Genomic DNA, 27,085 nt, shown 5'->3' with positions numbered 1-27,085 from the left:
CGTATCCGCAAGCGAAAAAAGAAGCAAACAAATAATACTAACTGCAGTCAAATAGTCTGATTGTACGATCAACAGTCAACAGGCACCATCATCGGATGGCCTTGACTTTTTTTTTCGCGCCCTTCATCGAGCTGGATGGTCATTCATTGACCATGTGTGTGTGTACCAGAGGGCGCAGTGGGTGTGTTATGTCGCGTGTGTGGTATGAATAACAAAAAAAGGGTTGAGCTGCGAAGCAGCCCTGTGAGATGAATGTACAATTAATGAGCCACACGCGTGATGGTGGTTCAATCAATCGCGGCTCTGTTGTGGTTGATTAAATAAAAAAAATCATTTATAGCACGTGGTTTTATGCTGTAATAATTTTAATTAAAATTGTTGGTTCTCTTTTTTCGCTGCGAAAACATTTAAACTATTCAACCAGTACGTTCATGCGTTTCGCCTAGGCAACCTCGTCAGCCTTCTTTCTCCTTCTTCGGTTACCGATTAATGGACGTTTGTCGCTCACTACAGCGCACGACCAAGTGACCGACATCTGAACGTCGCTGATGCGAAAAGTCGTCCAACAGAGGTCCAATGACCGCACCGGTCTAAAGATCGCTCGGTAAACGATGCCCGTCTGCGGAATGCGGACGTATCGCGGTTGATAAGTTTTCCGCAAAACCTTGCAGCATTTTGGAACGATCGAACGGTCCTTGAGAAAAGTGCAACCGTTTTTTTTGGTGAAGGCGACATACTAGCAATGGGGCTTTAACATTGGCAAAAAAATGAAGGTATTTACTGAGATTTAGAAGTTCCTGATTTGTTGAAGCACAAAATAGAACGTTTCAATTTCCCAGCCCTTTTCGCTTGCATGTTTCTCATACTCCCCCACACAGCCCTATGATCCATTTATTTTTTCCCTCCTAAATTTGTTTCCCCTGTCCACTGTCCCTTGCAAATTCGTACATCAAAGCGGGCGCGCATCAAAGCACACGTGTGCTTTTGATCATACAGTTTCAGTCTGCTGTCGGTGACACATCTTCATCATACACAGGAGAGCTTTGGATGTTTCACAAGTTAAAGCCCAGGCCTGTCGTTACGAAGCAATTGGAACTGTGAACTGTTTGCGAACGAATCATTCCTGGGTTGTCGCTGTGCGGAGTCACGTAGGAACAAATATTTGTGGCAGTATATGTTTGCGAAGCATAATTTTCTCCACAAATATACGTGTTTCGTACGTCAGGATAGGAATATGGCTATGAGGTAGCATTGAATCAGATTTTCGAGGGTTGTTTTTGAAGTATTGATAGCATCAATTTGTAACTGTTGATAGCTTTCAACTTTCAATTTTGAGAAGAGCAACCATTATTCCCTATTTCTTAGGTCTTCATTACTGTTACTTCTATTATTAAAATTATAATAATATCTCACTTGAATACTGTAACCACAAAACCATCTTGAGCTCTTGCTTGCCATGGTTTTACCTTCCAAAAAAAAGGGCTAACATAAACCGATTTAGCTAATAAACATCCGTTTTGAGTTTTTCCCCTGTGGAATCCTTTCCCACAAGAAAAAAAAAACCCCCATCATCGTATCATTCTTCCAGCAACGAGGATGCCCCAATTGGTATCCTTTACCCTTCTCGAATCACCCGTGGGGTATTGTGAGATTCACACACTGTAGCAACAAGAAAAAAAAAAGGATTCCACGACTGGGATTTTTATTTCACCATTCGTCGCTTTGGCCCTTTACCCGGTTAATTTGGGACGGATGGTAACAGTTGTCCTTTTTTTGAGGCCCGAGTCTGAGTCAGGATTACGTCTTAAAGGTTACGTGGGGCCCCCTTTCTCAAGAGCACTTACGTCACTGACCAGGCGTGCGGGATGATTCAGAGAGGCAAGAAATAGAAAAGAATCATCCGGTTCAAGAGGGACACACTGGGAAGAGTGCGAAAGCGCGCGCATCTTTTCCAGCAAAAAGTGCGATAAGACGGCGTGCGGGTCGGTAAACAACGGGTTGTTGTAGCTTTTACAGCACTAGAATGTACCGGTTAGTGCTCTTCTGTGTCACACTTGTTGGGGCCAAAATTGATAGTGCGGTAAGTGAATGGAACAGAACAGTGTTGCGTCAATGGATGCCCCCGAGGGGGAACTTCTCGAAGACACGTGTGACCATGCCGTTCAATGCTGCACTACTTGAAGTCTTGAATGGCTTTATAGCGACAGCGACAGCTATTCGTTTTACTGTCTTGTATTTTAATAAGAGTTTAATAAAACAAAATGAATTATATCATATCGCTGGTTTCCAATTCCGTTCATGTTTCCAACATCGATAACTTATCAACTTCCATCGAAACAACGTTATCGCAACGCACAGATGGGCGATAACAAATTTGGCACAAAAAAAAAGCTTTATCATACTTTAAGCAGTAGCAACAGATAGCCCATGCGGCAGGTAGAATCTGTGCCCTCTGGTTTTATGAGCCACTAATCACTGCAGTCAATATTTATGGAATGATTTACGGTCGCAACTCAAAAGAATCCGCAAAGAATCAGCACCACAACAACACCAGAAAAAAAAAAAACAAATAAAATCCTCTGCAATGATCCCACAGAAACAAAAAAGAGGAAAGATAAATCCATCAGCTCGAGTATGAATGAACGCGCACTCCAAAAAGGGCATCATTCTAACAAGCGTGATTGATTAATAGCGCGCGTTTGTTGGGGTTTTCTTTGGCGGATGAGCGATAAGAGTGCCAATTGCACCACGTTCACACACACACGAAACCCGATAGATAATCTTAATCAGTGCCGACACGGGAAGCGAATCCACTAGACCTCAGCCGTGGTCCAATTATCTGCGGGTCGTTTGTTCCCAAAAATTATTCACACGAGGTGTTAATATGCGCGCAAGAGGAAGCAGGCGAGGCAGTGGACGTAGAATCTCGGCACCGATAGCGAAACGGTCGATCCGGTCGAATCTCGGTGGCTTCTTGGCGGATTGGCGACACACAGAAAGGAAAGCATGAAAAAATATCAATCGACCTTACAGAGAGGTTTCTCACACAAAACGTATTTCACCCAGAGAGTAGCTTACTCTTCTGTTCGCTTTAAAATAAACAAGAAGTCAGGAAAAGTGGCGCCCTTGTGATAACTGTTCGCTCAAACAGTTTGGTTCCGACTTGAAAGACAGGTCCAATGTTGTCGATGGCTTTATTTTTGGGAACAAAAATACAACCAGAGAACTGTGTGTCTGTGTGTGTCTGTGGGAGTAAGGCAAGCAACATAAAGTGGGATTACAACCCCAGCAACTCATCCATCGTGCACAGAATGAATTGGTTTTTAGAGAGCAAAGATGCGATGGGTCAGACGTTCAGATAACGTGTCTTTGAGCTTTTCCTTCACCTTCGAAACGCAACGCACACCAACGCCACGGTCAAGGAAAAATCACTCTTGAGTGGGGGACGGCGAAATCATTCACCTCATGATCGTTCGCATGATCGAGCAAAGAGCGAGCGGACGAAGAGGTTAAGCAAAATAAAAATAAAAACAAAACCCTTAAAATATCACAACGTGGTCACAGGTTGCACGAAAAATTTACTCCTCCCGCTGTGTGTCTCCGCTGTGGGATCCATCACAAGTCGCGAGTCAAATTATTTAATATTTTGCCTTTGCTTAATATTTTGCCGCACAATAATTTAGGCCTCCCTTCCTTCATCGACTTCCCTGCTGCAATCGATGACAGGTGCCAATTTTGTTTCAGTTTTGCCAAGAGGGCCAAGAGCCAAATCCTCGCTTGGGCCTCAGCTCACAAAGAGTAACAACTAAAACCTGTCACAAATAATAACAAGTTTGTAGCTCATTTGACGTGTGTGTGTGTGTTGGTAAAAAACGCGAAGCAAAAGGTGATGATGTGCCCGATTTAAATCACATTAACAATTGTCCATCACGTGGTGGAACAATTTTCATGTAGTGAATTAACTGCCTTTTTACACGTTTTTTTTTTGTTCTTCTGCTGAGCGGAGGTTCGGTTTGCCTGGGCTGTGGACTGGAAGCCGTTTTGACTGTTCCCCTGTACTTTTATCAAAATGATAATAAAACACTTTGTTTGGCATGTCGGTCAGCGCAAAATATTTTGCAAAACCTGAAACCGATTCTTTTTTTGTTGCGACACATTCACTTCACTTCAATGGAGGTATTATTTTTCACACGGCGCTTCACACCAAACGCATTGAAGGACAACGGGCACAAACGGAAAATATAAACACACGGGGACACACACACAAACACACGTTTCATTCACATCGAAAAACCACTCTTATTCTTCTTGCCGTGCATCTGTGTGTGTGTGCACCCACTGTACAGGGCTGTGGGGTGCGTCTGCGCAAGCTTCGATTTTCCACGCACACATACACACAAACACAAACTCAACTTCCACGTGGGTTTTCCCTCTTGTTGCGCACAACGATTATCCTTATCAGCAGCGCGAAATGTAACACCGTTTTTCCATTCGAAGTGCGAAAGTTTCGAAAAATCTTAGTAGGCGGTCTCGCTGATGTTCGAAAACGAGAAGCGTTACGCGAGCGTTACTTCGCCCCTATCCCACTTAACGGCGATCGGTTACCGTACAAAAAATCACGGTGTGCGCAACGGACACCACAACGCAACTGCACTACGCGACCGTTTGCTAAGGACTAAAACGCACTGGGTGCGCTCACGGTGTTGTGCTTGGGATAGAAGAGAGCAGTGTTAACACAGCAACAACAACAACAAAAACCGCAAACACACATACGCACTGCCTTAGTAGTAGTGGTGCGCGAAAACTGCACACCACGACCGAGTGGGAACAAGTGAGACGACACGATAGGCCGGCCGGTCGATAGGCGCAGCAGATAGTGGCAGCAGTCGTGTGTGAGTGTGCCCCATCGCTTTAAATCAACTAATGCCGCCAACCCCTGGGCAGGCGTCCCGCACCACCGGCACACAGCAACAGGTTGCATGAATTCCGTGCTCCGGTAGCAGATTAGCTGGCCGTCCCCTGGCCGGCCAGCACAGTGTGTGAGTGATCTATATTTTTTTCATACGATCGTCTACATGCCTTCTATCTCTTTCTTGCTCGCTGTCGTTCGTTACGGTGATGCGTTTGCCGACTGTACGACTGCAGAAATGCTGTACTTTGTGCGCGGCGTGAGTGGCCGGATGATCTTGTTGGAAAGCGGCGCCGGTACGATACGACGGGGAAGGGTGTGTGTGTGTGGTTTGTGCGCGACACCCGCTCATGGACAGCTCATGCCGTTGTGCCTGGTGGCTGGCGGCCGATTTGTTGTATTTTTGTGTTAGCCGTTATGCGATTTATTTTTTTCGTGTTCGAAATGGAGCGATACTCGTTTCAGTTGTCTGATGGGAAGCGAGGGGAGACAAATTTGAAACAAAAATAACGTCTGTTTGTCTATGCATAGTGCTAGAAGTAGGTGAACGTTACGGCAATTTGTTGTGCCCTAGAGAGTTTGATTTAAATAAAATCATGTTGAGTTAGTTTTTAAGTAGTTTTTAAAGGTTTAGTACATTTTGCTCATTTTAAACATTCTGCTTGAGAGTGTCTTTTTTTTTTAACAGAATAAAGAATGCTTTGCTTTCGCAGAATGATCTCTTTAAAGTGTTTTTTTTTGCTACAGTAGGAAATACCATGTTGTTCTTCAACTTTTGAACATAGAGCTGGAGTAGTTCATGATTATTTTGATGTCATCATTACTAAAAGAGCTTCTCAGGCAAAAAAGAGTTTTGAAGAACAACTATTATTAAAGGTTTTTAGAATAAAGTTTGAAAATAATAGTATAAAGCCTAAGCCAGAGAAAAACTTCTTTAACTGAGTCGTATTTCCATACCAAATTGACAGTGACTGGTTGAATTAGGTTTCAAAAATTGTGTACAAACAATTATTCATCATGTTTAAAACAGTTTTTAAACATTCCTGAAGTCATAGATGTACTAGAAAGAAATATCTACAAGAATTATATGCAGACTAAAGAACCATACATGAAAATACCTTTTGGAGTATACAATGAATCATGATTTGTTCTCATTTGTTCATGAATTGTAAATAAATTACTAAAAACCTGCTTCGGAGACTAGTTTGAGTTGTGGTTTTGTATGGAATTTCGACATCATTTCTGGAGATAAACGTATAAATCCATCAAAAACATTCCATTAGGCATCGTAAAGCCTCTTATTTTTCGAAACTGTTGTTGCTCAATATACTAATCAATAGAAAGTTGATTAGTATCCACCGACGGATTGGCATTCAAAATTAATTTCATCAAAACACTTCCAATATCGACACACTAAATTTTCTAGCATCGTTAGTACCAGTTTTGATCCAAAGCTTTCCATACCAAAAATCCATAAAATATTAATCTTTTCCAGAAGCGATATTATCCCCAAGCGCATCCTTATCATCGCAACTTCTTAGCGTGCTTCTCCTGTTCTCCTATTTTCCATACTCCACTTCCACGTTAACATTCACCACTCAAGACTCAAGGCTTTGCAACTGACACATCCACACAAAATCCAGCACAAAGTGAGAAAACACACCCCTAGCACCCCTAGCACTCCTATTCCTTGCTCCATCCGCAGTTCCCGATGCGCTACCGAACCGCTAATCCTCCCATGGGGCCGCTCGCCCTTTGCGGGCTTCAAACCGTTGAGAAAAGTTGAGCGTTTGATTGGAAGCATAATTTTGTGCTATATTTAGCGGGCGCTCGCTCGGGATGGAATGGACGGCAAACCGACCGGAGGCGAACCGACAAACAATAAAAACAATAGGATAATACACTGCACTTGAGGCGGGTAGGGCATGTTATGCTATGTAGGAGATATGGCGCAAGGGAGAGAGAGACAGATCGAGTGGCATTAAATGAGGATTGACAACGCGGCAAACGTAAAGCACCACTTTACGGTGCGAGCGGGCGATGCGAGCAAGAGTTGCATGCTGCATGGCGATGTTGTCTTGTGTTGTGGATTTTTTTTAAATTTAAATAACACTTGTTGACACACCGCGTACTTGGGAAAATGTCCCGTTTGTATAAATATAAATAAGTTTCGTGCTGCTGTTCGGGGTATAAACTTCACACATTCAATGGTTTTGCTTTGAAAAAGAACTGTGAAATGAAAAAGCGTGCATGCTCAAAACAAACCTCAATATCGGCTGGATTGAGGTCGAATTTGCGTTGGCAGTGGTTCGTAAAATTGCCCATACGATTAGCCATCTCGAAACGAATCTGGTCTGTTCGGCCTGTGCCTTCTCACCAACCAAACGGGTTTCTTTGCTAATGAACTGACCATCCTCAACGGACGACTGTGAAGCAGGTCTGGGCCAAAATTTGCCCCCCGCTCGAGATCGACGTCCATTGGTATTGGTGTGGAGCTTGTGGGCGTTTTTAGTACAGCTAATTTAGCATTATTTTTTATAATTCACTCATCACTGAGATCAGGGTGAGACAGTCGAGCGAGGTTTTGAAACACACACACACACGTACCTCTTTCTCCATTCACCATTGGCAAAGATGTACGTTACTTCCACCGGGGGCATAATACAGGTTGGTTGATCGCCCCCCAATAAAAGTGCAGTCTCTCGCTTCTAACTTCTCCTAGTAAGCACCAATACACCTGCAAACACACGCACTTGCACGAGCAAAGTTTGCATGCATTACCACTTATTGCGCTTCCACTGCGGCACTGTACACGTCTGCGTTGTGGGGGAGCGAAGCTATGATAGGGATTTGTTTCTAGTAGCAACATTAATTATATTGAAATCAATCAATCACACTCGGACCGCGCACGGCCCTCGGGACAGGTAGCGGACAGTTTCGATAAGATCACGCCGGCAACTGGTCAGACGGACCAGCGGAAGGCCACCATCACTCGGCCGCTGCTGGTATCGAACGGTTGCCTCCGTCGATTATTATCTTTCGTTGGGGGCTTTACCGAAGGAGAATAGAGCTTTTCTGGGCTTTAGCTGAACGCATCGGAGACCTTGAAACTATGTGGTTTTTGCTTGAAAATGGGAAAATTACTGTATTAAATAATTTAACAAAGAAGTATAGAAGATGCTGGAAACATCGCGAACAAATCTCTTTCATTTTTTTATTATTTAAACGTAATTTCTAATTAACCTAAAAATCTTGCAAATCATGCACGTCTTGTGGGTAAAAACACGCTACAATGAAAACAGTTAATCCCGTCGAGGAAACAGGTCCCGCGGGCGGTCTGCTGACTGATAGGCGCCTGCTAATCCTTTCGTCGGCCGACCGTGCCCGGTCACTTGCCTACAGTTGCACGTGCAAGCGCCATAGGACCAGCTGAAGCGGATATTTTGTCCCCTTACAAACACCCGATAAGACGAAGAGGGACTTTCTAAATCCCACCGGGAATCCCTGGCCAGTTGTTTTCTTGCAAAGCTGCGTACTGCGTGTTGTTCGCCTCGGCTGTTACATGCGTTCGCCAGTGTCGGCGCTGCTTTCAAGGGTTGCTAAATTTAGTTCCCCCTCTCCAGGCATTGTACAAAACAAAGACAAGCGACGCAGTTTGATATTTAATAATTTGAGCTACATATCTCCGCATCAGACAAACGGGAAAAAGGATTTAGCGCTAAGATAGGAAGGGAATGATAAAGCAAATTACGCCACCGTTGCATCATGCTTTACGGACCCTTGGTTGGGTTGAATGAGCGTCACCGCAACCAAGCAGCAGACGTCACTGGATGGGTGTGTTTGCTTTCGATTGTCCAAATTGCTTGTGTACGCTGCATTGAATTAAATGCTTCCAGCAGCTTAGTTTTCATTTAATCCTTAAAGCTAGTTTTCCTAATGAGCTGTTGCTGTTTTTGTGTTGGAGTTGTTGTCTATACGCTTTACGTCAATTCGTAGTTTTGGTAGATAAAAAGACAATTCTTAACACGAGTCTTATCTTGTCACGAACCTTGAGGGAACCTTTTTATGATGAAAGCAAAAATTCATATTATTGTTGTTGCACATTTCGTAAACATTACGTAGGGGTCGTTTTCATGCATGTCCACGAAAAACAAGCGTATAAAATTGGGCCCTTTTATTGGTGTGCTTGCTGTTGCGATTCGGATTAGCTCATTTTGTCCACATTGCAACAAGCCAGCCCGAAATGCCGTTTTACTATCGTCGCGTGACTGTGTCTGATGCGATAATAGCAGACATGTAATGGCTGCTCCTGCTGCCGAGTCGCTTTACTTCCAGCGCACCACCGGGCAGACGACCGTGAATAGCACGAACATAAACACAAAACGTGAAAATATCGTGCGAAACAAATCGATTTTTCATTCACTTCATTTGGAACCATCGTATACAGGTTAGCGCACACAAGGTGGGATCGAACCAATCTATCTTTATTGGGTGAAGAGGTTCGAATGGAGCTTAAATGATTGCTTGTTGCATGTTCGATTAGCAAAGCGCATTTAGGTGGGAAACTATTGACAAACAATTTGGTTGTATTGCAATGTTTCATATTTAATTTGGATGTAAATGGAGACGCCTAGTACGTATGTGGAATGGCGGAATTAACATAATTTGTATTTGTGTTAATAGTGTCTTATCACTTTTTTGATTGGTAAAAATAATGTCAATAATTTAAGTTTTTCTAACTGCGATGATTTCTATCAAATGTATGTACATAAACATTAAATATTGATCCAAGGTTCTCAAACTGCGGCGGTGTGTATTGTACAATAAATTTCATGCATTTTTTTTATCTTGCGAATAATCAAACAATAAATTTTTGATACAATAAGTGTTATTAATGGCAATAATACAAATAAATTTGTTCCATTTTTAAATAATCTAACGAAGTAAGAGTACAATGCACTTCATTTGTCAAAATATAACAACCCGAGCCTTGTTGCCTTCTTGTTGATGTACCGACGAAGCATCAAATTGCATACTTTCAGGGGGTTTCGTGAAATGCAGGGGTTTTCGGCTATTTACATCTACAAGTAAAATGTGTATTTTATGTAAATCTGTAAAAACTGTGTTTCCTATATCATAAATATTAACAATATATTTTACGCAGTTAACATTGTCGTAGGACTATATCGCATGACTAACGTTTTATATGCTGCTATGAACATTCCCAGCACAGCTGGCAGGAACGCTATCTCTTCTCCATTAGCACGAAACCCCGTTTCCTTGACCTTCACACCAGCACGGCGTCATTGCGGGTGGCCAACACGCGATAACACGAGAAAACAGAGGAAGAAGAAAAAAATGAAACGATGAATGTAATAAACCATTCAACCCTTTTTCCCCCCACGGTGCCTGTTGCTGCTGAAAGATGTGAGTTTATTTTTATACTCTTCATTTGCGGGACACAAAGCAACGACGAGAAAAAAAGAGGGAAACCCAAAAAGCTACCAGAAGAAAATTCTCAACTGACCGAAGAAAGAAATCTATCCACCGAACGAATGTATTGAGCTGGGGGCGTTTGAAAATTGGCCGGGTGTATGTGTGGGAGGGGAAGAAAAAAACGGCGTATTAAAAATCGCTCGCCATGGTGTGGCGCCAAATGAAAGTGAAATGATGCCTACGAATATAGCTGGTAGACCAGGCGTCTCAGCAGCAGCACCACACACACACACACACCCAAACACATAGCAAAACAGTGTCAAACGCTAAGGTTGATTCGATTTGATGCTCTATCGAAGCTGCAATGATCGCCTTTTCCCCATTCATTGCCGCTCAATGACGTCACGAATCGGTCGGTGGCCAGCTGGCCAGGAAGGAAGTTTTTCAGACAGAGCGAGTGACAGCGTTTGGCTCGGGCGGCCATTAATTATGATACCGCACCCTGTAAACAGACACACACGCACATACACGAGTAAAGGCAAAACGGTGCTGACGGAAAATTGAGAACAGCGTACTAGGGAAGAAGCGAGAAAAATAAAAACCTTTCCAAAGCCATAAAAGCGATTAGGAAATGGTGATGAACTTTTATTAGGTTTTTGAACCGAGTGTGGAGTGTTTGTGTGTATTGTAGAGGTCAGGTTGGGTTTGGTGCGATGGGCCAGGATGGATCACTAGACAGAGAGAGAGAGAGAGAGGGAGAGCAGTAGTGGCCTTATTTTTGGAGCCGCCTGGTCGCGAACGATCTGTTTACACAGCGCGTCCTAGCTTTAACCTCGTCTCGGGCGAGGGAAATTCGAACTTACTAATGCAAACAGTTTATAGAATAGGGAAAAGAGGACTTTGTAACCGAAAAGAAAAGTGAAAAAGAGCGCTCAGGAAATAATTTCAAGACATTCAATCTGCCCAAAACTCCATTGGGTTTTAATTATTGGATAATTAATGAGATATCATTCAAAGAAATATATATTCTTCCGCCTTAATTTCACCGTTAACGAGTGCTCGTATATTGCTCTCTGCTGTGCATTCATTCGATATATTTTTGAATAAATGTCATGCTTGTGTTCAATCACACAAACGGCACAACGTTTCTAGGACACTGATCAAAGGTTTGTGCGAAAAATCGTTCGCGTGTATCGGCAGAAAAGCAGATGAGCACGTGTTTCAGGTCACACGTGGCCATCGCACACATGAGAAGTAAGACGCCCATGCTTATTGTGCACCAGGAACCAAATCGTCGTATGTAATCGAATATTGCGGTTTGTGGTTTTGTTGTGATAGCAATACGCCTTCCGTTGGTTTTACAAGGCAAACGAGACAGAGTTGTACTTCATTCGATTATGCGCTATCGACATCAGGTTAGAAATACTTTGTCTCTAAATTTTCCACACGTAACCCGGTACCCCAGACACGTGTTGTGACGAGGGCAAATACAAAAAATATGTGCATGAAATATTACACACAATCAGGCAAAACCTGCCACACAACAACGGGGAGAGATGAGAGGACGGTTTCTATCAATGCCATTCATTGTGTGTCGATTTGTGAGCAAAACATATGAAAATTCAACGCAAAATATAAGCAAACAAAAAACAATCAAAACTCACACCCACCCACACACACACACAGACGGACAGTAAGTAATATGGCGTATAAAACACACATTGTAAATTGATCTGCCCCGGGGCGACGGTACGCGTTTTGCGCCGGACCGATTGAGCGGCTATCGAGGGCGCCATCAACGATGCGTAGCTCGTGATTGTCACCCAGCCCTGCCCTTTCCTAAGCCTTCGTTTGCGTCTCCTCCTCTCCTGTCTGGTGCTGCAACACCCTGCCTTATCCTCGCATCATTATCACGCACCGTGCCGCGGATCAGGGTCAGCCCGGTAGAGCGGACGGTTTTTTTTTTGTTGCTATTTGCATGCCAGGCAACCACAGGGTTTTTTTTCGGGAGCGCATCATTCGAGTGAATTGGTAACTGGGGGAGTGACCGTGGTGGTTGATATTCCACCCGTGCGTCACTTACTATGGTGTTTGGTGCTGTTTATTTTGCGGACACATCTCCATGGCCCCGACACCGGGACGCGCGCAGGTGAAGAACTCTCCTTTTTATTGTCAATCGCTTGCTGAGCGAAAGTTGAAGCGCCGTGTTGAATAGCGAAAAATTCCCCATGACGCAGGGAAGCCCGCGGTGTCCGGTTTCGTATGGTAAGGCCAAAAAATGAAAGTATATGAAGACAATTGGTTTAAAAGCCGTAAAAAAATATAAATGAAACTCAATCGTTTTGTTCAAAAATCAAACGTCGAACTCTTGTTTTATGGTTGATAATAAAATTGTTTAAAAATATTCTCTCTTCACATCATAACCATGTAATGTCATACAGTGCATTACACTTTGATACGACCACATTGTCTTTGAAAACAAATAAAACAATAGAAATTTTAAGTAACGCTGAGAGCTGAGTTGTTTGAAATAATTAGGAATTTTTAAATGTTCAATATATTTTAAAAATTTTGTCAAGTTTTGTTGTATGTTTTTGTGTCTGATAGTGTGCAACCAATATACACGTATTGGTGAGAACTGTGTGAAATCATGCGTACAAAAACGTAATCAATTTAGCAAATTTCACTTTTCGCTATATTCTCTAAAACCACGTGCTCTTATAATTGTGCTACGCACTGTAGTATGGCGTTCTGCACGCCACAATTGTGCGCTGTGCGTAGCGTACTGGGCAAACAATAAGCTTTTGTCAAGTAATAAAAACCCTAATACACCCCATTCGCCAGCTGTTTAGATTGTTTTCGTGACCAACACACAAAAAAATCTGCCTTTTATTGGTGTCAAATTATTTCATAATCATCAGCATATACGCACATTTCATGCAAAAAAAAAACTTTCCTCTATGCAGCCTTCAAATAGACTGTACGCTCTTTGCCCTTGGATGGAGTAGCTTTTGTTTGTCCCATTTTTTATGCCAGTGATTTTTGTTGTTTTTGAAAGTATCCAAAACAACGCGTTTTTTTGTTCATTGTAACGCAGAACATCCTTTTCTGTTGCGTTCTAGGTAAGCCAAATTTTAAGTGTTTTTTATTTCATTTAGAAGCATGAGAGGAATGTTTTTTGCTGCTATAGTATGTACATATATTGCTTAATTCATGAGAATTAATATTTGATAGCCCGCATTCCCGAGAAGATAAGCCTAACATCAGAGCAAAATAAAACAACGCATTGCAGAAGAGTCCTTTCCTCATGAGAAAACACCCGGTCACACAAAAGAATGTTTCCCCATTTTGCATTAGTCTAGATTGCAGCCTTACAAAACAACCAAGACGGTTTAATGATACACGCAAACATTCACAATTAATAGCTGAGCGGAAAGCGACCCTGCATGCACCTACCGGACGCGCCAACATGCACCCGGTCGAGTCGGCTTCAACCGAAGTGAAGGCGGCATTTCCACTGTGTTTTTGAGCGGTGTTGGATCAATATCCATGAAAAAAGGGGTGAGAATGGTACCGATTAAAGGGTACCACCTCCGTACCAAAGCAACCTTCGCACCGAAAAGCGGGTTAGTTTGGAAAAAGGAGCATCCGAGCCTTTCAGGGAAGTGTGTTTATTCTACCTTCACCTCGTTAGTGTGATTGCCACATGGCGGATGTTGTATGCAGTTTTTTTTAGGCTAACCGGAAAGGAATTCTTCCACCGTACAGGTTGCATTGGTTGGCTATGGAATGTGTCAAGTGGTGTGATGATGCGTGCATTCGCAAATTGCTTTAGTTTGTGCAGTTTTTGTGTTTTGCGTACATTCAAAAAGACTGCCAAAGACACCTGCACCTTATCACACCGAAAAGGGTGCATCACGAAGAAGGTTCGGTTAGTTTGTTTGCACTTTAGAATGTAGAATGTGTTTATCGTGTCCTTATTTCAAGCCGTGCTGTCACAAAGGAGTTGTTGCTCAATGCGTACGCAATACTGTTACCGTGTGGGAAAAGCAATTCTTCACAAAGTACAACAATGTTTGAGTGATGCTATCCTGCGAGTGACATGGGAACTCAAGCCAGTGTGCACCTAGTGACAGAATGACCTTGAATGGCTGAACCAATTTAAATCAGACAGACACACACACACACACATATGACTCAAAACTAATTCCAACTTTGACTACAGACATCACATCAAACGAATCAATTTGTTTGTCTCTCCGTGCGCATACTAGAATTGCCTTTCACAAAACGTGATCATTTCCTTATCCCTTCCTTATGACCACATGGTTGCTCGACAACGTCTAGAGGAGGTGTTACACCTGTTCAATCGAAAGCATGCATAAAAGACCGGCCGAGAATGGATAAAAAGCAACTTAAGCCACCCATCAAATCTAGGCAACTTCCAGGCTCTACCTCATAATTAAATATTAACCACGCGGACACTCCTACTGTTGTGTTTTGTTGTCTTTGCTCTTTGCTTTAAATGCGAAACAATATTTAATTAGAAACATTTAGTGACACTTGCACATATTCAATACACGAACAACAAAAAACTCCCTTTGCTAGACGAATGAGTGACAGGTGCGAGTGCTAACCGCAGTCATTAATTACCAGCACGGGTACCTTCCGCGGCGCAGTTCGTTCGTCTTTAATTGGTTTTAATAGATGTCAAACGCGATAATGAAACTATCTAATAAATTATCAGCTTAAATTTGCATGCGGTTTTTGTGGATGTGTATGTGTATTGGTGATAAAGCTGCTCTTTCGTATTTTTCTACATTTGCTATTTCCTGCAGATTCTCCTCACTTCACTTGCTCTCGTCCGCAACTCATGGGACGCTGTTTCCCCAGTTGCAAGATTTACACCCGATATTAAAACACATACAATTACGTCGGTTAAGCTGTGTGAGGTTAGGTATGCAAAGCTACGCTTATTAACCCAGCAAATGATTGGATTTTATGATAAACGCCTTGGTAAGTGGATGATGGTGGTTGTGGAAAGTAGTTGAATCGTTCCGGGAATGCATTGGAGTTGAATAAGATTGCACAGATAAATATTGCAAACACGAGGCATTCATTCAATTCAAACTAAATATTATAACAAAATTTTATTAATACCGACAAACAACCTCAATTTTTGTCAAATTAAACTTCAGTAAAACATATAAAAATTTAAATAAAAAAGCCTTAATTACTAACGCCTTACTGAAAATAGCTAACAAATTGGCAGACTCCAGTATACAGCCACCTGTTTGTCATCCTGGTTCCGCAGCAACCGGTCACCATTTTGACATGCATTTTTATTATCAATTACCGCAGCAAGAATTATCATTAACCAACTCAGCTCCAATCACCGCGCTCTTGTTAACCCACTTTAAATACAGCTCAACTGCTCCCTTTTTGCGCTCGGGTTTTGTATAGCATTCCCGCGTGAGTAATCCACTTTCAAACTCGTGTTCGCCGCATGCATGCATCCAGCAGCTGCCCCCGACTGTCAACCCACATTCTCACCTGCAACTGAACCTGGGACGCCGAACGGCGTGACTAATAGCTATCTGACCACTGCACTGCATCGCACAACCGCAGGCACGTTCCGAAAAGTAAAGCGTGCGCGCGCACGCGCACATGACGCCATTTTTCCGGACATGCGGCTGCACGGACCGGCTGGCCGTGAAAAGCTCGTACGACAAAGCGCAGAATGCTTTCCAGAAGCTGAGGCGGAATGCGGGATGCGGGTGGATAACGCTGTCTAACGGCAAGAATGTATGTAAATCAGTTCGCTATCGAACCGATCGTCGTCATCTTCGTGTCGGCGGCAGCGGCAATGTAGAATTGTTATTCTTGCATAATTAATATCCGCTCGCCGAAAGCGGGTTGCGTTCCCCCAACTCCTCCTCCCCAACCCTCAGCTGAGTCCGTTACAGCTCCGGCAAAAGGGCCCGAGCATAGGAGGCGCTGTGATGAACATGACATGGTTTCTGCTGCTGGTACAAAATGCACCATGCGCAGTGGGATGCATTTACATCATCTGAAGCATTCCTACCGGCCCGAAGCCGGGTCTGGCCAGTTCTAGCTGGCGGGGTACGGGTACGCGAATGCAAATTTCTCCATGCACGTAATACGAGCGCAACACTAGCAAATGATGACGCTGATCGGCGTAAGATTTATCGTGCTTTACACCTTCTTTTCTCTGGACGCGATCCATAAGCAAACAGGAGAACGTTCAAGGATTTTCCTGGTCTGGGGTTCGTCTCCAGGAAGTACACTGCTTGTGTGACGACATGATTTAATTGAACACGAACAACTGCTTGCCACACATAGTAACCCACACAACCGTTCCCAACCTTCCACAGCCAATTGAGATTAACGCATTTTTAATTGATGTTTCATACCCTTTCGCTCGAAACAAAAGGGACCTCCCTTGCCGTTAAGGGTCAACTTCACTACTCCACACCGAAGCGGGATGACTAATGGCGTGACCCTGTTACGGGATCAGTTTGCAATCGGTACGCCTTCATTCGGTGTCGTCGCCATTTATTGACTGAAATGGCCACAAAACTCAATGATCGGGCTCGATTAAGCGCGTTGTGTGATCTATTATTCGATTGCAACGGACCCAGCGTGGGTCGCGACCTGCGGGGATCGTCCGCCCAGCCTCATACGGGTGGCAATGATAGTTTTCTAATCAAATAAATACCACTAAACGTCATTTTGTGCTGCTCGAAAAATGGAAAAAAACAACCGAACTAGCAATGGAAAGGTTTCGCAAGCCCACACCGTATGTCGAACCATGCCGACGAGCTGGCAGGGTGATCTTTGCTCGATCAATCATGCGCTACGTTTGATCGAGTACGGCAAGCGATCCTTATCGTGTGTCGACGTCTACTACTGAAGCGATCGTTTTGCGCACGCTGCGTTTAATTGATTTTTATGTTAACCGAAACAAATTCATCAAGTATCAAGACCCGTTGCTCGTGGCGGGCGGGCGAGCGGATGCGGTAGCGCAGCTTCTGGACAATTCGACGCATTAATGTCGGTCTATTGTGACAGTTTTATTGCCAGTGGGACAATTAGTGGCGCAAACGTTCGCATTGCCCGGGGAGGGCACAGTGGTAACACGTAACGGCACTGGAAGTAGACGCGAGGGCTTCGCGAGGGCAAATTTTAATCATTTTATGGGACATAATTTAGCATCAATTTGCGCATTGGAATTGTGGTGGAATGTTGGTAAACAAAAATAGTGTTTTTGAAGAAGTACTAAACTTCAATACTTTTGGTTCTACGCTTGGAGATGTTATGAAATGCTTCAATAGTGAACTAGATCTTCTCCTTCTCCAGCTACTAGTCTTCAAGCTAAAGGGTACATCGACGCAAATGTCTGCCTGCATCATTACGTCGACCCAGTCCGCGTGATGTTCGCCGATGAACTTTGCAGATATAACTCGAGGCGACGCTCCCGTGAATGGAAATCGTTTGCGGATGAGCTCCATCGTGCTCAATTTCCATCAATCGAGTCTAATTATTCGCAAGGCTTGTGCTACCGATCTTGTTCTCTCTTTCGCTCCTTCACTCTGTTCCAAGCAGTCGCCTAACCCTTCTCGGGTATGCCCTTTTGGACCCCGATCCAAACCCTGGAGTTTGGTATTTGTCGGTGGTAAATTGAATTTGTCCCGTTTTGTTTCGTTGTTTTTTTGCGTTGTACTAAATCTGCTTGATGGGACGGGCACATAAATTTCCATCAGCACCTTCGAGCGAGCGAACTGACGGATCGGGCCCGGGAGAACGGATTGGTGTGGATTGGTACGGCTCGTGCGTAAATTGCGGACGATACTGCGCGTGTCCTACTGTGTGCGCGCGCTGGTGTTGTTTCTCCAGCCGGCCTCATACACCCATTCCAATTCAGGTCTAGGATAATTGCTTCCCTATGCTGCCGGGTGTGTATAATTTGCAAATTTGTTTGAGATAAAAGTGACTAATTTGACAACTCAATTTCAGCTGCGATTACGCGAAGCGTAATCTCGTCTTTCACAGCCTCGGACAGGAAACGTAGAAAGGGATGGGTCTATGGGAGTGAAGCTGTTACATCGCAAACGGCTTGAAAAAAAAAAAAAACAAGGGCCAAGGCTCAAACGCAACTCGCTTTGGCTTTGGTTGGCAAGATTTTTGCGATTGTTTACACTGAGCATTAACACCAGGGGCGGCGTGAAAGCCACTCGTCCGATCAAGTGGCACACACGGTGATGATTAATGACATTGTCTTCGGGTGGAATGTATGAATGAATGTTAAGCAGAATGTCGTTTACCCTTAACGATGCGTAACGCTTGACACCTCAATTGAGTCGTGCTGTGTTATGACAGAAGAAATGAGAAGTAGGTAGACGGATGTGTGTGAAGGTTTTTAATTAATTTTGTATAATTTCCATCTACCGCTAATAATGTACTGTAGTTAGTAGGCTAAGGTAGCGCCATCCGTTGGAAAGCGAGGAAGTTAAAAATAGATACTATTAGTTATACTAAAAGATAACTTCAATGTTTCCTAATTTCGAATTCCTTGATTTATGTTGCCTAATGTCAAATTCTATGTATAAAAACGCAGTTTGGATCGTGGAATACTCTATTAACAGTCACGCTTTCTATCAAAAAGCTTTTAATCTGTCAAACCATTAATAATCAACAGTGCACACTTCAGCTAGCCGTAGATAAAAAAAAACTCTATGTCATGTTTCAAGAATAAAAAAAAATCATTCCATGCCTCTAGTTCCAGAACAAACGCTATTCCAGCTCCAACCTACCCCAACACAGTACATCCAGATGAAACCCTCCCATGTCGTGCATTAATTTAATGTCGTGTTCACTACTTGCTGACGTGAGGGGTTCATTGTATATTATTAGTGCAAAGATGTGATGAATAATTTGTTCGGTCAATTGCAAAAAGGTTGTTTATTTCTGATGTACACTCACTTGGGCTTGGGATAACTGTCCAGACTTTGCTTACTGACACGGCGTCGAAATATCCGCTTGGCCGGTGCCTTGACTTTCATCTCCAACGTCGGGCAGTGGCTGATCTTCCGGTTCCGAAATAGCTTCACCAGCTGGCCCTGGGCCTCTGGGATTGTCCGGGCGAAGGGATGGCGCGGTACAGCGAAGGCACAGACGATAGGTAAGAGAATCAGAAAACACAGCCTGGGTATATGAAACCGTCGGTATAGGTGCGTCCCGGTCGGAACACGTTGCAACTCTACTAGGATTCGTGTGGATTTCGTGTTTTCTCGTCTCTTCTACTTCCAATTGTTCCACCGGTTCGATTAAAAAACTATAAACTTTGTCCCGTCTGGCTTCCGGGATCGTAGCGTACGAGGCAGGGTACACTTTTTCAAAATTCAAATACACCACCAATTCACTCCATCACTATCGCGCGCGCGCGCTCGCACACGTACACTAAGAGACGAACCCGATCGGAAAGGGCCTCGTCATGCTCTGCTGGACGGGCTCGGAGGCTAGGCTTGGGGTTGCCCGGTTTTTGTCGATGAAGGAGGTGATTCTCTACCCGCCGATGGTTCCGATGTCACGGCACGTCACGCCGAACTCAACACCGAACCACTTTTTCATGCACTGTGAAATGGAAAGTCAATGGTAACAATGTGTTCAATGCACCGTTCACGAGCTTGACAAGGATGGCTGTCGGTGCAGACGTCGACGTTCGGTATGACGCTTTTGCTTGTTTGGAAGTGCAGCGAAGTATTTTGATGAAGCAAATAAAACAACAAAAAAAATATCTTCAAGCGATACTAAGGAGCCGCTACTATCGTTCAACGATTAGCTGTGTGCGTTGTGATCTACTTGATAGTTAAACGAGCCGAAAGTCTGAAATTGCGGTGCAATTTAGCGTACCAGTTGGGTATGGTTTTGAAGCAAAAACGATCGTGATCTCTAGCAACAAACTTGATGGCTAAATGGTGCTTCTAGATGAAAAGCTTCTTCAACATTTCTAGGAAGAGAAGTTCTTGTCATTAAAAGCCAGATGTCAGAAACTTCAACATCTCGAACGAGGAAGTCCACCAGATCTGTTCCGTATCACTTGCACGCCCTTTGGTACTGCAACACTCGATCCCGCACACCTTTCACTGCACTCGCTCTCTCTCACACACGCGACACGAAAAACAATCATGCGTTCTACACTCAACCTGTGTCCTACGAAACAAGTCCTACCGCCTTGGTTCACTGACTTGTGAAGCTGTGCAACGAAGAATAGAAAAAAAGCTCCACAATTCACTAGAGTGCAATACGCAACCACTCCAAACAGGCCGTGTAAGCGGGCCGCTGCTGCGGAAAGAAACTGCAAGCGACGCAAAATTCTTCCCGTAATCAACGACGGTATCCAAGCGACTGAGCGACAGACCCTCGGCATCCGAACCTGTGCACAGCGGGCGCACAACGGGTTTTGTACGTCGACGGGTGGACGAACGGCGCAAACAAATCGTACGCCGCTCGTACATACACTCACAACTGTCAGATGAAGGCAGGGGTGGAGAGAGTGGGCAGCAGATCTCCTCTACACGCGAGTCAAGCACACCGCACATGTGGCCACGCTAGTACTTGACTTTCGAACGAGAACGAGAATTCCAGTTCCAGCTGTTCTGCCGCCCGGTTCTGTGTCTGAGCCTCGGTCCGGCTGGCCGGTTCACTCCTTGAGCCAATCTAAATCCAATTTCAAGTTCTCGCGATCATCATCAGCGATCATCATCACGCGTCGCAATTCTCCCCTTCAAAAAGGGACTGGTAGTGGAAGGATACCGTACCGTGTCTGCGCGGCCGTGAGCGAACGAGACCGACCGAGGAAGAGATTAGTCAAATTTGAAAGGTGTTTAAACGAAACGCTTACAACCGACGCTTGGTGCGTTGGTAAAATACCTTAAAGGCTGACGATTGCTCGGTTTTTGTTTCGAAAGCGGCACCCCGATGTGAATATGGTATGCGATAGGCGCTACTGTCTATCCGTGATGGTAATGACACTTAAAATAACTAAGATCTTTGGTGGCTTATTGCTAAAGGATCAACATTGATGAAAAAGCTCGATTGTAGCTTGAGTGTTCGGGTTGTTATTTGATCGTAGATGTTTTGATTATCAAGACACTTTAAAAAATTCCATCCAAAATATTTCCAACATTTGAAAGAGGAATACAAGACGACACTTGTGCACTTGGCAAACATGTGTTAAAAACTCTATTGTAGCTCCCAATGGGAGTGTTAAAAAGAGGGCTATTGAGATACTCTTTAGCGGTCATATCATATCAAAGTGCAGCAAATAGTGTCAGCGCGGTTGGGAAAATTTTCAAGAACGCTCGCTAACAACATCGCCAAGGAACATATAAAATGTGTGGGGCTTTCGTTTGCATATTCAATGTTTAAATGAATATTGAATGCCGTTTACATTAACACCTGGTTATTCACAAATCTAAATAACCGTGTAAATGTATTGCTAAATAGTCTTATTGTAAACATGCTCTCGTAAATGTGCATGTAAGACATATTATAATTTGATTGAAAAATGCACAAATTACCATGATAGTTAACATTATTTGGCCTGTGTAGCTGTTCCAAAACTTATCTGGAGCAAATCAAACATAGTCTAGTCTAACATTCAATCAAGTCTTTTACCTATGCCAAATTGTGTGATGTGTTTCGTTGCTGCGCTTGCTCCTAAACAAGGTTCGTCGTCTCAAACAGGTTTTGGACGTCGGGTTTGTAGGGCAATCGTAGCATCTCTAGCATGCGTTCAAAAGTGGCACCAACTCATATGGCACTTGCAGAGCGTAATAGAGTCGTACTACCCGATAGTCGTTAGCACGACGATTGGTTCTTGAAACCGTCGATTGTCACCGCTGTGGCAGGGTGGCGTCGTGGCGGTGGATTGATATTGCAAAAATGTGGCAAAGATTGTTGAACTGTTTGAAATATGCAGTTACTTGTTCCACCTTCGTTTGCGAAACAACTGGGCAGTACCTTAAAAAGATGCACCATCGATTTGAAGATGCTTCATCTTTTACTTTGCTGGAGGCATTTCTCCTCAGGGAGTCTTTTTGCATTTTCCGTTCCTTTGACTTCGAGATTCGTTTGAAGCAGCAAGGGCACGCAGAGATGAGTTATGTAGCCAATCAAGAAGTTATTAACAAAGAGAGTTTCTTTTTTTTTCAACCATTCAAAACTGTTCAAGAACCTTCCAGGCCGATAATTCCAGGAAAATTGAAGGCAGTTTTTTTACTTCTGCAGACCAACAGCAGCATCTTGAACCAGTTTCGCGTGCAAAATGCAAAATCCCCTTGTACAACGGGACCGCACAAAACTAATTGCAAACTCTGGAATCCAAAGCAATGGCTAAAAAGCCCAGTCGATGAGAGGGTTCACATGATCGTTAAATGTGTCCCACCGTGGCGTGTCTGCAGTATCTCGGATCTTACCCACTAAGCGAAGTCGTGTAAAAACGATTAACTTCAAGCCGGGTGTAATCGACACCCGTATGCATATGCTCTCGAACAATAGACACTACGAAAAACACAACCACCCGTATGATGCTTCCGCGCTGGTGCAAAATTAGTATGCAACGCAAGGTCTGCCAAAGCCGTGCACCGGAACCACCGTGGCGTGGTGGTGGTGGCACGCGGATGGTGGCCGCTAGCTGCCGGATTTCCCTGTGTCGGATAAATGCAACGAGCAGCATCTTCCCGCTTGATAGATCGGAAATGTGGCAAGGTTGATAGTGTGCCGGTAGCGTCTTGTACATGCGGGGCTCCATTTCGGCGAGGGCTAAAAGGGGGCAGAGTGTGGGACAAACGGTTAGTCGTCACCTTTCAATGTTAAGATCAAGGTTTTTGCGAGTGTCTTTGATGATGACATATTAATGAGACTCAAAAAATACAACCAACATACATTGTCTTCAACCTTCCGCAGTTGAAAATATACATTTTCGGATACAAATCTTCCGGGTACAAGGCCATTGCACCGTAGCGCGCCCAAATAAGGCTTTATCCAGCCGTAACACAAATTGTGGATTTGTGACGCTTCACGGCGGGATTAACCCATTATCCTGAGAGCCCGGTTTTGCCCGGCCAGAGATAATTTACTTATCGGCCGTAATCATAATTCACCGTCGCGCGACGCATTACAGCACCAAGCAAGGAATAGCACCTTCCAACGACCGCCCTAAAGTAAAACCGAAGGATATAGCGAGCACTAATTTATGACGCGACAGAATCTTTTATGTACCGCAGCAATTCATTCGATTAAGATCACAACACACACACACGCAGGCGTGTTACAAAACAACGTCTGACCCGAACTGAATTTCCGATATGTATGCGGGCTTTTGGACTGATTTCAACTGTTGGGAGTTCAAAACAATCAAAACGGTTCGTCGCAGTGAGTGACGCGGCGAGAGAGATCACACAGGTCCCTCCCCGGGCAGTCCTTAGAACTTAATTTATTTTATGGTACAAACAACTGGAACACATGTATAGAGAGACGTTAATTAGCTCAAATTGAGTTCATTGATTTGTAACGGATCGGACTGAGGGTTTCACCGCCTTGGGCCATAGTCGTTCGGGCTGGTTGCTTCAATCGGCCCGAGGACCCGCTTTTGCCTCTTCGCTTTTGGTTTAAGTGGCAGACACAGATGGCAAGCCTGATAAACACATCTCAACTATCGATGGTTAAAGCAAATGAAACTGTCAATCTGGTAGATTGGATGAAACAGATCACACAGTGATGTATTCTCTAGCGAAAGAGTTTCTATCGTTGTACACTGCTTGCAGGGTATATTGATAAAAATCTTGATTAAGTAAAATTAATCAAACTAGATCTTGCAAAAAGAATGAGATGATAAGTTGCTGGAGGAGCTATTAATGTATAAAACAAAGTTATTAGGGAATGTCCAATTTCTGGGAGTAGATCTCAACACTTATGTCATTGATCTCAAATTTTTTGATTTCGTTGTCAACTTTGCATCCTTATTTTTAACACTTTTTACATTAACGATCTTCACTTTTGATTTTCAGCCTTTTTATGATCAACCGAATTCAAAGATGAGAATAGTAGCACTTTTGGGTTAGTTTATGATGTATAAAAAGTTCTACTATTTTTTGGAGATTTTACTCACTTCCTTTAGATTCAATAAAGAAAGGAGCTATCAAATTCTAACGAAGCGACTAATTATTCTAATTAAACTCACTCTACTCTCCATGTCGACTAGTGACTCATTTTCAACATAAAATATGTAAAATGGTCAACATGCCACTGAAATATTTACAATGCAAAACAAACCATTCACAAATTGACTGTCATCAAATCGAATTACCCAATGTGCCAAACCAATCCAATGAGAAAGTATTAAGAATCACGGATCTAGGATCTGTGAGTAAGTAACTCTCTCATACAATGTCCAAATTACAGAAACCTGCAATTGCAACGACTCCAATAGATTCACAATCACTCGCCAGCAATTCCAACGCCATTACCGTGCGCACTCTAAAGCAATGCCAATTGCAAATGCACTTACGGCATAAAATTACATCCCTAACCACCATTAGCGGAACTGCGACTTGCTAATTCACCTCCATTCCCTACCCATCCCAGTACAACTAATTTACTTCATCCCTTAAAAATCAACGCTCGCTTGGTGATGCACGGCCACTTTTATCCCTTCCGACGAGTGTTTAATTGGAGGCGCGTTGAAGATATGCCAATCGATTTTCACACCGAACAAAATAGAGCGACGATGTAAAGTGACCATCAATGGACTGTACCATTCCGCACGAAGAAGCTCTGACGCAGGCAACTATCATCTAACCGATGAGGTCGGATGCGTGGATCACCCACGCGCTGCCACGCGGGAAAACCTCATACCCATAGGGAACGCATCACACCAGGGCGGCGCACATTCGGTTGGTCAAACCCGGAACAAAACGCACGCACGCACGGCCACACACAAATACTGAAGCATCGACTGAGAACCGAACTCAAAGCCGGTCGAGTGGTGTTTTCTTTCCGAACCATGCAGTTCTCCGAAGTCTCCCGTAACGCTTAAAATAGCGCACCGAACAATCGAAGACACGACAGTGAGATGCATGGGCAATGCCTGTAAGATATTCTTAGTAGCGAAATTCTACTTTGCTTTGCCTGGTGCGATCGGTATCCTTCTTTAGGTCCGAAGGTACACGAACATAATTCCACGTTTTGAAATAATAATATTGTCAATACGCACACCCGTACAATTTTCACACAAAATACACCATTAAAATATCTTCCTCGTTGTCACCTTTCCAAAGCACCTAGCTGACAATCACACAGCACACGGGAAGGATTCGCAGGACGACTCACGCACGCACATCCCTGCACGGAAACAACACGGAAAAACGAAACAACACCCCCGTACTTCGACGCAACGCTCAAAAGCCACCGAGAACCAGCCGTGCACGCATCCAGCCGCGCGAGTGACAAAACTGGACTGAACCGAGTCGCACGAGCAGCACCGCGAGCCGCGATGAGACAGTAACAGCAGCAGCAGTAGCATATGAGAGTGTTGAGCCACACTACGCTTACTGACCGCGCTGTGTCGATCGGGTCTTCTCCTCCCTGCCCTTTTTGGTTGTTGCTTCCACGGGGAGGGCAAGATCTTCCCACCGGGGTAGGTGTCCGGGTGGCGTGGGAGATACGGCGGTAAGTGGAGGTCGTGCACCCATACCCATGCGTTTGGAGAGTAAATGGCATCCCCAATTGGAACCCTAGCGTGTGCCGCCATGCCCGATTGTGTTGTGTCGATCTTGGCGATGCGTGTGCTTCGTTACCGCCGGGTTTTAGTACGAATCGTCATCGTACACACAACTACTATTATTAGTGTATGTTTTTTTGTTATGCTCGGACGACGTTTTTTTTCTTCTTCTGCTCCATCTGCTTTGCATTGAGAAGGGGTGTCTCACTTTTGGAGATGACACTTTTCTCACCCAGACTGGATAAAGCAATCACGTGGTGCAGCGAATTGGCACAATCGTGCTGAGCGCGGTGGCGAATTGTTGGCTCCGTTGGCTTTGGGGCCGAATGGTGTGTAATTTGATGATGACACGATGCGCAGTGATCAAAGCACTTCGTACTCTCGAAGGAGAAGTGGGTTGTTGGGTTGGTGTTTTTATTATTTTCATGCAACGTAAAAGAATTTGGGATATGGCTGGAGGATTGCCGGTAGGCAAAAACTTTGCCTTTGCAAGCCAAAAATTATAGCTTAGGGAGCGTAGCATCACAAGCAGAGATTGTGATGTTTGATGAGGTCAAGGGTCATCTTGAGAGCAATGGAATCGGTTGAAGTTTGACATGTAAGAGCCATCAAGAAATCATGTGATCTGCTGAGTACTGTGCACTTTGAGCGAGAATATGTGAATGGTTTTAATTGTGCAAGTAAAGATACTGGGCCACCTCTGCACGAAAAGTTTTTACGACCCATTTACTGTTATTTGCTAACTGACCCACTAGATATTGATTGAGAGGAAAATGAATTTCAAAATAATGAGTTATCATGTAGGTTCAAGCGAGTAGAGTCATAAAAGAGTAAGTCAGCATGAATCACTAAATCGTAAAAGAGCGAATCGCTGGTCGTCATGGAGAGTTGAGTGAATAGAATCACAGAACAGTGAGTCGCTAGGAGCACTGACT

General features: G+C 43.9%; 1 protein-coding gene across 13 annotated transcripts in view; it reads right to left on the bottom strand.

Moving 5' to 3' along the window:
- LOC121597781 (P protein-like) overlaps nucleotides 1–27,085 on the bottom strand; it is a 62,982-nt gene that overhangs the window by 11,656 nt on the left and 24,241 nt on the right. For 2 of the 13 annotated variants that reach the window (XM_041923894.1, XM_041923902.1), the window contains one exon: nucleotides 19,349–19,493. The exons of 1 other annotated variant lie outside the window; for it this stretch is intronic. In XM_041923894.1, the coding sequence (XP_041779828.1) occupies nucleotides 19,349–19,493 (145 nt within the window). Of the gene's footprint in view, nucleotides 1–4,605; nucleotides 4,710–7,516; nucleotides 7,705–19,348; nucleotides 20,105–25,697; nucleotides 25,952–27,085 lie in introns of those variants that run through there. 10 more of the 13 variants (XM_041923897.1, XM_041923896.1, XM_041923899.1 and 7 more) reach the window with 10 other exon arrangements.

This window comes from Anopheles merus, chromosome 3R (genome assembly GCF_017562075.2).
Source record: "Anopheles merus strain MAF chromosome 3R, AmerM5.1, whole genome shotgun sequence".
In the NCBI taxonomy this organism is placed as follows: Eukaryota; Metazoa; Arthropoda; class Insecta; order Diptera; family Culicidae; genus Anopheles; species Anopheles merus.
Note: the sequence above shows the minus strand (reverse complement) of the source record. Positions and strands in the feature narration are given on the sequence as shown.